This window comes from Pleurodeles waltl, chromosome 1_2, assembly GCF_031143425.1.
Source record: "Pleurodeles waltl isolate 20211129_DDA chromosome 1_2, aPleWal1.hap1.20221129, whole genome shotgun sequence".
Lineage (NCBI taxonomy): Eukaryota > Metazoa > Chordata > Amphibia > Caudata > Salamandridae > Pleurodeles > Pleurodeles waltl.
In genome coordinates this window covers 449,302,463-449,314,742 of record NC_090437.1, presented here as the reverse complement: position 1 = coordinate 449,314,742, position 12,280 = coordinate 449,302,463, and the positions used below count along the sequence as shown (strand labels likewise).

At 43.2% G+C, this 12,280-nt stretch overlaps 1 protein-coding gene across 2 annotated transcripts in view; it reads right to left on the bottom strand.

Moving 5' to 3' along the window:
- LOC138300865 (RNA exonuclease 1 homolog) overlaps positions 1-12,280 on the bottom strand; it is a 1,124,016-nt gene that overhangs the window by 282,657 nt on the left and 829,079 nt on the right. For both annotated transcript variants that reach the window (XM_069240707.1, XM_069240715.1), the window contains exon 11: positions 1,990-2,063. In XM_069240707.1, the coding sequence (XP_069096808.1) occupies positions 1,990-2,063 (74 nt within the window). The remainder of the gene's footprint in view (positions 1-1,989; positions 2,064-12,280) is intronic.

Genomic DNA, 12,280 nt, shown 5'->3' with positions numbered 1-12,280 from the left:
ACACATCCAACACTGTGGGAATTGTGCACTTTAATAAATCTATAACCGACAGCCTTAGACTATATTTTCAGTGATACCTTCAGCCATCTATTCACTCTAAGTGTCTTTGGTGGATTCGCAATCACTTTGGTATTGATGGGCATCATTTTTCTGTTACTATTTTTTTTATATGCAATGGCTGTCCCATTTCAGCAAAGCATAGTACTGGACCTCCCATCAGCCCACCTGTGTCGTGATCACATGATGCAGTACTTCAGAGCTTTACTGCTGGAGGAGCTTGAACTGAATTGGTCATTGACATTCTGACCAATACTGACCTGTGTGCAGCCAATTTTCTACTACTTATGGTGCTTATTTGAGTGTTTACCAAAGGTATTACTTGCCATGCGGCCTGTGCCTTTTGTGGACACAGATCTGTTTATGTTCTCAATAAGGGCTCATTCACAAACATGTCCAGTAAGACACTGGTTGATACGTGAGGCGTCCTATGAGCCACCTCACATGGATTTCCTGGCTCCTTCACCATCTGCTGCAGCGAGGAGTGCAGCCTTCTCCACCTGTTCTACTGCCAAGGCTTCTGCACTGGTTTGCTGTGTGGGTCCTTCAGCTAATGCATGGTCTGCTTGTCTGCCGAGGTGATATCTTTCCTGGCTTCCATCACCACTGAAGACATCGGAGATTTCCTGCAGGATCGTAACTATTGTTGAATTTGACTGAAATTCTTGTCTAAAATACTACATTACCCATTAACTTGGCCTGACTTGCTTATCTTCAATATCTTTATCTCTTTTTATGTATATTTTTAAGATGCTTTTAGTATTTTAACTTTTAAGAGCATTTTTAGGATGACACTTGTCCAGACAATGGGGAGTGTGCTTGGGTTTATTTTGCACTCTGCTTGGGCACACATTTTAGCTTAGCTTAGGCCTGCATATGTGCTCTGACTTCATTTATTCAGTTGTAATCATTTTTAGTTGGCCTGCTTTCAACAGGGATGTTTTATTTTCTAATTAGCTGTAACATTGTGATTCTGTGAAAGCATTGTTATTATTCTGTGCACAACAGTTCACCATGTACCCTTGTCCAAGGTTGACTTGTCCAAGTACATGATAATCAACTAGCAACTGTTGCCACAGAGTTTGTGAGTTTGGAATCAGCCCGACATTTATGCACCTACCCACATTAGACCTTTCTTTCACAGAATAAAAATGTTTCCTTACTGTAGGCCAAGGGACAACAGGGAGATCATTCCAGCCAGGAAACCATACACTACACGACATTTAATTGCTGACCTTGGCCCTGTCTCCACAGCCAACCCAGGAGACAGCAGGCAAAACCCTTTCAAGCTCTTCACTTTCCTTGCTGTGCCTCTTCTAGTAGGTTTCTCAATATCCATTCTCCAACTAGGCTTCTCAGGTCTTCTGTCTTATATCCTAAGATTAGTGACCACTAGAAGTGGAATGCAGGTGAAATCTGCTTACAAGAACGTCTGAGAAGACAGAGCAGGGCTTGAGAATCTTAACATATCAGGAGGCTGAGAAGGCATCACCAACAAAAATGTTTTAAACCTTGAAACACCAAACTTTAAATTTTTCTAATTGCCAAACCCAGGCTGTTTCAGAAGCTGCCACCACCTTCTGGAAGTTCCTCTAGTTGGGATTATGAACAGATCTCAAGCTCCTGCTATTTACAAAGCAAATTAACACACCTCAGTGTTCACCTGGCTGAACATCCTTCCTACTAATCCGAATCCTTGCCCATATAGTCTTGTCTCAAAGGTTCATGTTTACTGTTATTACTGTTATTCCCGCTATTATGCCTGTAAAGCCCACTAATGCTTCCTCATGCTGCAGTGCTAGAAAAAGAAAAAAAAAGGTATGGGGCAGCCAGCAAAAGTCCAAAGATGGTGTTTGTCGATCATATTAATGTATGACAGCCAACTGTGACAATCTGTTTCACTTTGTGCTCTAAAACACAAATCAAATGTACCTTTGCAACCTGACATCCAGGAGTTCCAACTGCTGCTTCACAACAGCTGTAGCGAGTTTCTAATCCACCAGGCACTGTAATAAAAGTAAAAGTGTTTATGAAGCTAATGTGTTGAAGCTACAGTATTTAGAAAATTGTCAATACTTTTGGTTACACTACTATGGTGATAATCTTTGCACACATTTTAAATCCACTAGAAATTAAAATTATATTCAACAAGTCTTCCTAAAATGTACCCAAAGAAGCAAAGCAATACTAAACCATTTTAGGTCTTGAGCAGCCAGGTCATTTTGAGATTAACAATACATTAAGGAAGATGGAGGGTTGAGCATTCAGTTCCCTACAGCCATTAGCTTTTTTAGGTCAATGCCTATAAACCACTGCCTGAAATATGCTTGACAAGTTGGATCCTTTCACAGCGTTTGAGATGTTTACATGGTGAATAGCAAGGAGAAAGTGGGGGTCGTTATGACCGTCAGGGATAATGCGGTGGTATGACCGCCAACAGGCTGGCGGTACATACTGCCACATTATGAGACTGGCGGGTTGGCTGCAGCAGAGGTCTTCCGGCAGGGAACGGGAAGAGGCACTGCTACCGCCAGCAGCACCCCACCAGCAGAACACCGCCAGGCCGTATTACTGGTCATAATAGGGCTGGCAGCGTACTACTGGTCTGGTGTGGTGGTGCTGGTGGTAGCAATGCCAGCTTACCATAGTCCACCACCATGAGCACTGCTGGATTTCCACCCCTATTGTGGCGGAAATCAGGCAGTGCTCATAATATGGTGAGCGGATGGTAGCCATGGTGGCGGTAGGTTGGCGGCCGTTACCGCGGCGGTTGAAGGTATGTACCGCTAATGTTATAATTAGGGCCTGTCTCCCCAGATGCCACCACCAGTGCTGAATTTGAAAGAGGTAGGGCCCGCTTGCACTCATTTTTGGGGACAAGCATTTATTTTTCCCTCATCAGACTGTGACCCGGAGAAACAGAGAAAAACAGACAAGCAGGAAAGAAAGATTAAGAGAATGATGGAAAAACATTGACAAGGGAAGAAAGCAGGACTCTGCAAAAGTGAGATAATAAGCAGGATGTGTCTGGTGGTGGATTAACGTAACATGAAGTGGAAGTCTACAGATCTTTGGTATCTGGCATGTTGATATTCAATAATTCCAGATGCCGGCTTTGCAGCAAATCTTTGGGTCCTGGTACTTATTAATTTACAAATTAAGCACTGGCCACCACTTCACATATTCATTGGCTCTAGAAGAAGTGGTTATGTGCGACAGCAGTGAATGCTAGCGATAGCACAGTAAAAGGTCCTAAGCCCACAAACTACTGTGTGGTGCTCTCTGTCAACAGTGGTCCTTCTGCACCTAAAACCCCCCTCCCCCAACGTGAGGAAAGTGCACTCTTGGCAGCAGTGGAACCAAGACCTTTCATAGTATACCATCCATTAGACAGTAAATGGATGGTTTCCCCTGCAATTATCGGTCTCTCCTTCCCACCCAAGACACCCACAAAGAAGGTAAAGAGTTACACCTTTACACACTGAAGTGTATAAAATTTAATTGTGGTTGTCAAAACCAGTTATTAAGTTAGCTGCAAAGGTCTGTGAAGGTAACATATCCATCAAACACAATCTAAAATCAACTAATCTGTGAGCTGTGGGAAAGATTCATCATATGACTTTAAAGCAAAATAATTACTTTCCTTGTCCAAAGAAGCTCTCAGTTTGGTTAATGAGCCACGCAGGAAAGGTGGCTCATTAGCCAAAAGAAAGATGAATACATTGGCTATCTATGTTCTGCCTTCTTTAGATCAATAGAGCCTCAGAATTACTGAATCAAAGTTATGCAATAGGCTTGGGACTGCGGTTGGTAAAGGGTTGTCTCGGCTGTATTTGCTTGCTCATGCTATGACAGCAGATACACTTTGCTGTGGGAATCTTAAATGACTGCTCTGTGGCAAGGCCACTGGAAAAAGTTGACTTCAGCCACATTTTCCCCAAAAATCTGAATTTGCAGTAGTCTCTAGATAATTTATCATCTGCAGTATTATTTGCAAATTGAAAAAATTGTTTCTAGCGCAAATGGATCAAAAGTTATTAAAATTGCTAGAAGCTAATTGGCCACCAGCAACTGACTGCTGTAATTATTTTAAGTGTTACAAAGAAAGTAAATATTCCCGCTTGGAAGGGTGGCAAAATATTTTATCTGTATAAGGAAACAAAATCTTTATTTGAAATGCAATTCAGATAGGGCAAAGATGACTGACAAAGCCAAAAGGGGCTTGGCCATGTGCTCCATCAACATTATGCCTGATGCTGCAGTCCATCTTACTCAACCACTGGGGCAGTGGCGTAACTATGGAGGAATGAGAGCTGCTAAAGATCAAGGCATAATTTCCGACTTCAACATGCTAGAGATTACAGGAGAGCCAGGTGAAGTTCATGGTCTAGTGACAAACGTGGAGGCTAGGCCTCAGGGGACATGAAGCAGGGCCCCAGGGGATCATTACAGGTAGTGGCAGGATACTTCCCGCCCTGCCTGTGATAATCAAGCTCAATAGGTGGGTTCAATGCCCCACCCCCTGCCCTTTACATCTCTCTCGTCAGGCCTTCTAGGGATAACCGCCAGGACTGTTGGTGGTGTCCCATGATTCACAGTAACGAGTGTGCCCCTCCTCCCCAATTAGCTCCCCCACCCCCCAAGTGATTTATGCGTGATGGCCTTGGGAGTACCCAGCACTGCAGCAGGGGAGAGACACCTAGAAGAAATATAACGCCCTATTATTCTTGATGGGGGTGGCTCCAAATGTATAATGGTCACCCACTCCTTCCCACCCCCTTCAACTTGGTTTGCTTCCCTGGGTTTCCTTGGGGCCTTAGAGGAGTGAGAACAGGTCTGCTGCTTGCGTACGATGCGTGCCAGGCTTGTAGATACCCACAGACCCTGAGACTCAAACCCTTCTATCACCCCTGCTGGACTTTAGACTGGGCTCATGTGGATGCAGGAGATACAGATTGGGCGCTGGAGTTCCATCATGGCTGACCTCATGGGGAGGGGGCTGAACTGACACCAAAACCTGGCAACAAAAGTTGTGGCTGTGTAGAGATGGTGCACACTTCTGGAAGGTAAGCTGACGCAAGAATACAAAGTCCATAAATAATCGAGTCTCTATTATAGAAAGGAGTGCTCAAGCGGTTTGACACCCAGCCACAGGGTGCATGAACTGTCGCCTTGGAGGGGCCACAGTTGGTTTGTAGAAAGAGGAAAAACCACGGCACATCGCAGATTCGTAGATATGTCAATTTATTCTTCTGTGCAATATCAAAGACATCACCTGACCCAATGAGACAAATGGGCACGGTGTCAATAGGCCAACACAGTTCTCATATTCAGAAAAACAACAGCCGACCCGTGTTTCGTCAGAAATGACTTTTTCAAGGCTCCAAACTTCTTGGAAGTATCAAGTTATAATGTCAAGCTCCGATGGATACTACAAATTGTCAAGTAGAGTGAAGAAAAGAAGTCCAAAGACCATGATAAGCCTCCGAGATGAACGGATAATATTTAGTAGAACTGCTAATGGCGTCGCATGGTGCCTCACACCAAAACCTAGCAAGTGATGAACATCCACTATATGCTCCTTTATACAGCTAGAATACAAATTATATTATAATCTCAGACATCTTTTTTGAAACACCACAGGTGGTCGGGGAAATGGGTGGAAGAGTCATGATATAGGGTCAGAGATTCTCACCCCTGGCTGCTCACTCAGCAGCAACACCGAAACCTAAGCCAAGGAGGAACTGTTATCGTTTCAGTGTGCCCAGAGCTCCTACTACCCCGCCTCAGCTTAATTCAGCCAGAGAGGAGGGAGCCCTGCAGGATGTTAGACCTGGAAGGCCTGAGCAGGAGGGTCTCTCCCGGACCACTGATAAACCCAGTGACTGATTGAGACGAGGTCTTTTTTATAAGCAGTAGTCCCTGATTATGAAATGTGGGGATAACCTTCAGAGAATCAGCACACTGGTAAAATGACTGATGACACTGTATGAAACCATGTAAAAAGTAGGGGGTGGAGAATGGACAGAGCAGTTGGGTGCCCACCATTAGCCTGCATAAGTAACCCCTTGAGGTCAGGAACTTGATTTGCATCTGCAATTTGTTTTGCATGGGGAAGGTTAGAATATGCAACAGAGACCATATAGTTCTTCTGCCCAGTTGTAAGTTTTAGTTAGTTTACTTTGGCACCTCATGATGGTTTATGGTGCACGACAGGCATTTCTGTACTTTTCCTTCTCTTAATTGCTGATTTGGAATTCACATCTCAAAAAAGCCAACGGTGCACCCTTACTTATAATATAAATGGTCCATCACTTGGAATATAAATGGCCTGCTCTACAAAATCAAGAGTGGAGGCAAGCCTTAGATCAGCCAAATGCCATTATCCGGATATGTTTTCCTGCAAGAAACCCACTTTGTGGGCAACAGGTACCATTTCCTGGATAAATACGTAAAAAAAAAAAAATTGTCCCATAGGGTTGAGTGGTGTAGCCACACTAATCCATAATCACTTTACCTTTAAAGTTTCACGGTCCGGGCATGGTGAATTAGGAAGATTTGCAGCTTCACATTCCGAATCTCCCAGAGGGGGGGGGGGGGGGGGGGACTCCTCTCCTTGTAAATTTCTTGACCCCTCGAGGGGGTACTGATATTTATAGTGTGTTTCACCCCCTAGAGTGATGCTTCACATTTTATTCAACAGCCCATAGGTAATTATTCCAGCTTGTTTGCTTCCTGATGCCAAGCTTGGAGCTGCATAGTTGTCAATATGGTTATGTTGGCTCATGGCCTCTCAGACCATTTGGAAGTACAAATTACAATTCAAATGGGTCCAAGGCAAGCCAAGGGTGGTTGGAGGGTGAGCACCTGTTGGTTAAATATTATGGAATGTAGATTACATTGAAGACACTGTTGAAGCTCCCTTTGGGACCAACATGAGATCTGTGGACCCCTCTAGAGTGCACTGTGAGGCCTTCAAGGCTACTATTTGAGGAGATAATATTAGCAGTCAGACCAGGAGTGTGAACAGGAAGCAACAAGAGATAACACATTTAGAGGCTGGACTTCAATCCTTTTTAAATATAATCACCTATCACACTTAGGGAACACACTTCATACAAAGAATATATTGCAGATTGACAGATGGTGTTATGACAGCATTACTCATCGGATTCATGACAGGAACAAGGCGACTAAGACACTGATTGTGTGGAAATACAAATAAGTGAGATCCCATTGTAGAAGTGATTGGCCACCATGGTTCAATGGTTTGAGGTGACTAGGATAGAAGATGTTCGCATTATACACCTCCACCTTCTACTCCAAAGTACACGCACAGGCTGCAGACAAACTGGCCAGCTCCATTACCAATCTCCCAGTGAGGCAACTAGTGGAGGAAGAAAGGGAACTTCTGAAAGGAGATAACAATAGGGAAAAACAGAAACCTTGGGCCAATTACAATCTTATAAAACTCCGGGACACAATGGGTTCCCTGCTGAATCCTTTTAGTTTAATGCATCGAAGCTTGCTTACCCTCTTAAATCTCACGATGGTGCTGCTTCACTGTGGGAACAGACAGTCTGTTTTGCAAACCAGGCCGACTGCTTGTCTGCCACTCACTGTGACACCCTTCCTCTATGCATAAGGAAAAATACTAGTTAAAACATTAGTTAACCGTTTAAACGAAGTTGATAGGTTCCTTCGTTTGGCTGGACTAATCTGGCTTCAAGTTAAAATGTGCCACTAGACATAATATTAAAGTATGCAAAAAGTGATGGATGGAATGCTTGAATTTTTCTCAGCACTGGTAGTTACTTGGGCCGCAACCAAATTCCTAATTTTGCACACCATACCTCCTTGGTTTGGGACCCAGCTATATATCAAATCAGTTTTGACCCTACTCCTATGGAAACAGTCAAGCCTGAACTGTCAAGCCAGGTTCTCCCTAAACTGGAACCCAAGCAACACAGAACTGCTTTTGGGGTAACAACCATCCCATAGAAATAGCAAATATTTTGAGGTGCGAAGGTACCTACTCATGGACATGGGGACACTCATCACACAGCCTACAGAAACCCCAACTTTCATGTAAATCGAAACAGAGAATACAGACGGGGTGGCAAAGAGATGCCTCACTGTCATCTTACTGTGCAGGCTATCAATGTGCATGGTTCAACACAACTCCATGCAGGCTCACAAGTTCAAATTGGTTATGCAATTTCAAAGTTATGCATTTAGTTTAATAGGGGGAAGGAAGACCGTGGCACCAGTAACATCCACACAGTGAGCCAGATCAACATCCCACAATCACAAACCACTATCTACACTGCCATAAGCTTCCCTTCTGAAATGCCTTAAGGAGTCACTTACCTTCAGTAACGCCTTATCTGGTAGAGACAGGACCTAGATGCACGTTCCTTACCTTAGCATTCTTCCCCAGGCACCAGACTGGATCAGGAATTGTTTTCCAGCAGCACCTCTGAGCAACAGTACAGGGCGTTGTGCGACTTCGTAGAAACGTCGTCCACCTGATAGGATATCAACAGAATCCATATAATACCCTCCCTGTTGCACTGTCAGTTTCTTCTGTGATTGTTTTCCGCATCAAAACGCAGAGCCACTTATAGAAAATGTCTATGGAAACAGTGTGCCGAAAAAGAGAGATCTCTGTGTTAATCAAGTAAACTACCAATGAAGGCATCTTAATGCCAGAAAGAGGCCTTTGAGATAAAAAGATAAATCATTTCACAGAGCTTTCCCTGTAAGTGAACTCCCTATCCTAGAAATCATCTCACAGAGTGGGGAGGATGAGTGGGTCGGTAAGGAATTTGCGGCTAGATCCCGTCTCTACCAGATAAGGCATTATGTAAGATACAGAACTTATTCTTCTGATAGAGACATCTAGCCACTTATTCCTTACCTTGGAACTGGATGCCAAAGCAATACCATCTGCAGAGGAGGGTCTGCGGATCAATTTCAGACAAGGAAGTCCTGCACGGCCAAATGGGCAAAATGCCAGTCCCGAAGGACCTGACTGCTCACACAGTAAGGTTAGGTAAACGTTAACAGGGAAACCTATGTTGCTACCAGGTAAATATCCAGGACCGGAACTCTGGATTCTTATGAAGTGGCCGTGGATCTTACTCTGGTAAAATGAGCACGCAAGCCCTCAGGGAGTTGCTTCTTGGCCAATGCGTAGCAGATTTTAATGTAAATGATCCTGCGAAAAGTCCCTGACTAGAACAATCCGGTCTAAAAAGACAGCTGATACTCTTAGGAATTTAGGTGAGTAAGAACATATTCCACACTGTAAAGACTGTGGAAAGGACCCCTGGCAAGTAAAGTCATAAAGGTATTGAAAAACATGGAATAGTGGGGTGGGGGGGGGGGGGGGGGGGAAGACCAGGAACCCATTTACGAAGAAGGATTGAACAATGCTGTAATTGAAATATGGTGAATACCACAACAGCAACCATTGGTACAGAACAGTTGTCCCAAGAAAACTGCTGGAGTTAACACCTCTGGGACCATCGAGAAAGTATAACAAACGTAGGAGGAAACAAAACTATTTGTTAACGTAACAACAAAGTTATATATATATATATATTTTTTAAATATGTCAGTCACTACAATAATGTCATAAAAAATGTACAACAACCGATCTGAGTAATCATTAAGCTAGAACTGCTATAAGAGAAAGGAGTGTGGAGGACATCGAACACATCTCAGTAAAATAAAGGCTACTGACGCATTTAAACCAAGGCCAACCGACTGAATAGATCTCATAAGTTCGCTGATGCCAAAAGCTTAAAAGACGACAGCAGGTGTGAAACCTGGTGGAAGTACAGAACAAAGGGTAAAATGCATAGTTCTCCAGTGACAAAACCCCACAAAGTGGACGTCTGCAAACTGAAAACAATGTAGTTAAAAGCTAAATCCACACAAGGAGTTGCAACCTATAAAAGAGCAACAATTGCTCACTAAAGGAAATTACATCTCTACAGGAAATAAGAGATATTAAAAGCACTAGAAAATAAAAGACAAAGCACTTCTACCGTCTACATTATACCAATGCACATTGGCATCTTTCTAAGGGAGTGAAGCACACAGCAAATGTGCATATACTCTTACGAATTATGGAACCTTAATAGTGCAGAAGTGGTAAAACTACCGCCAGAGGGGTATAAATATTATGACATCCTGAGTAATAGAGGGAAAGGAACCGACCAGCGAGACTGCGAAGGGAGAAACCAATCCACTTACAAACTAATTTCAACTCAAGACTGAACCATAATGTTAAACATTTGTAAACAACCAGGTATCCACCGTAAGCTAGCCATCAACACAGAAGACGACCCCAGAAACCTGGAGGACCGAGATGGAGTGTGGTCTCTTGCCTAAAAGGAGCCTGTAGCAGCCAAGTACAGGACCTTACTTCTAATCAATAAGAACGTTTTACACATCTCCTTGTGAAGAAGTAGTGTAAGGAAAGCAAGACAGGCAGCGCAAGTGAGAAATTATGTGAACATGACTCGCATAGGCACAGGAAGGAATTTGCATCCATGTACTACTGGTGCAGGAAATACCAGAGACAAGGGCCCATGCTGCAGAGGTACAGCAAGAGAAACACTAGAAAGAGAAGCATAATAATGCTCCAATAGTAATAGCAAATGATACAATACAATCAAAGGGTTAGTCATGTTGCAACCATTAGTGAACTGATCAGCCTAGCCAGGATTCAAATCCTTGCCCTGGAGAGCCTGCCCCACCAAAGGCACAAGACCTTGCTACCACTATACAAAGACACTTCTGCAAGAGAAAAGCCATGCTAAAAATGTTCCCAGGGAGAAAAAAAGACAAATTCCCTATAAGGGACACGAAGAGTTCTACAAGATAGTAACGCCTATAACACATACAGAAAATAATCTACACAGAGCAGGGTACCGGTACCATCTCTTGAGTATGAAGCCCATCTTCAAAGAAAAAGAAAAAGCCCTGTGTCAACAGGTGCTAAACCCAGGTAGGGTCAGAAAGAATATACATCTCCACGACAGCATACAACAAAAAACTGTCATTACCATTTTGTATGGGCTCCCATTGGTGGAATAATACATGCTACAGCCCATGGGGAACCTCTGGTGTCCTAATGTCCTGGGTACCTAGGTACCATATACTAAGGACGTACATGGGGGCACCATTATGCCAATTGTGGGGTGTACTAAGGCAGGAACAACCAAACGTAGAGGGAAAGAGCACAGTAACTGGGCTCCTGGTTAGCAGGATACCAGTGAACAGTCAAAACATACTGACATCAGGCAAAAAGTGGGGGTAACCATGCCAAAAAAGGGTACTTTGCTACAATCATGTACCAAGGTTTAACAGAAAAAGAATTTAAGCAAGGCTATCTTTAAAAGTGACGCAAAGGTGAAATGATCATACACAGTGATCAAGACACTTAAAAAAATAAATCGTGGCACACACAAATAAGTGATTATAATGCAGTTTTGTTGCTGGGACCTCTGCATACCAAAAGCTAGTATTAACTTGAATACTTTTTGCCGTGTTCCAAGTAAATGCAGGGCACAACATATGTATCTTAAGTTCCTACTAGATTGTTTTCTTAAAACATCAAAATGAGTCTTCCTCAGGATTAAGAGATGCAGCCTGCGTCACATAAAAAGTGTACATTATGTAAGAACGTGTGTGCCATATGAAGATTATATAAAAGAGTGCGTTAGAATCAAGACTCACCCGAGTCAGATAAAACTAAGTCCAGTGTGAATCTTGGAACACTGAGGAAAAGTAATGCATGTGGAAGTATTAAAAGCCCTAGAAGGGAATTATTGCCCTAATTACCTAAAACTCATTAAATTAGAAAGCAAGATAAAAATTATAAATTCTAAAACATGCTGTGCTTCACTTCCCAGCCAGGATTGAGAGTTGGCTGTGTCTCATAACTATGGCGATCTAACCTAATTGAGAAAATGAATATTAGATTAGTGGTTTTGCACAAAGGAACGGTAACGCTATATTGTCATGCCTAGAAAGAGATCTTACCCAATGATTCAATGCGGAGTCTTGTCCTCGTGAAGACTTTAAAGCTCCTTTTGGGAAAGAGACTAAAGCTAACGAAAACTTTTAGGCAGAAGCAATTGCTACTAAAGAGACAGATATACAGATGGATCCCCCACCGAAACCAGAAGAACAGTCACCTAAGCCCTCG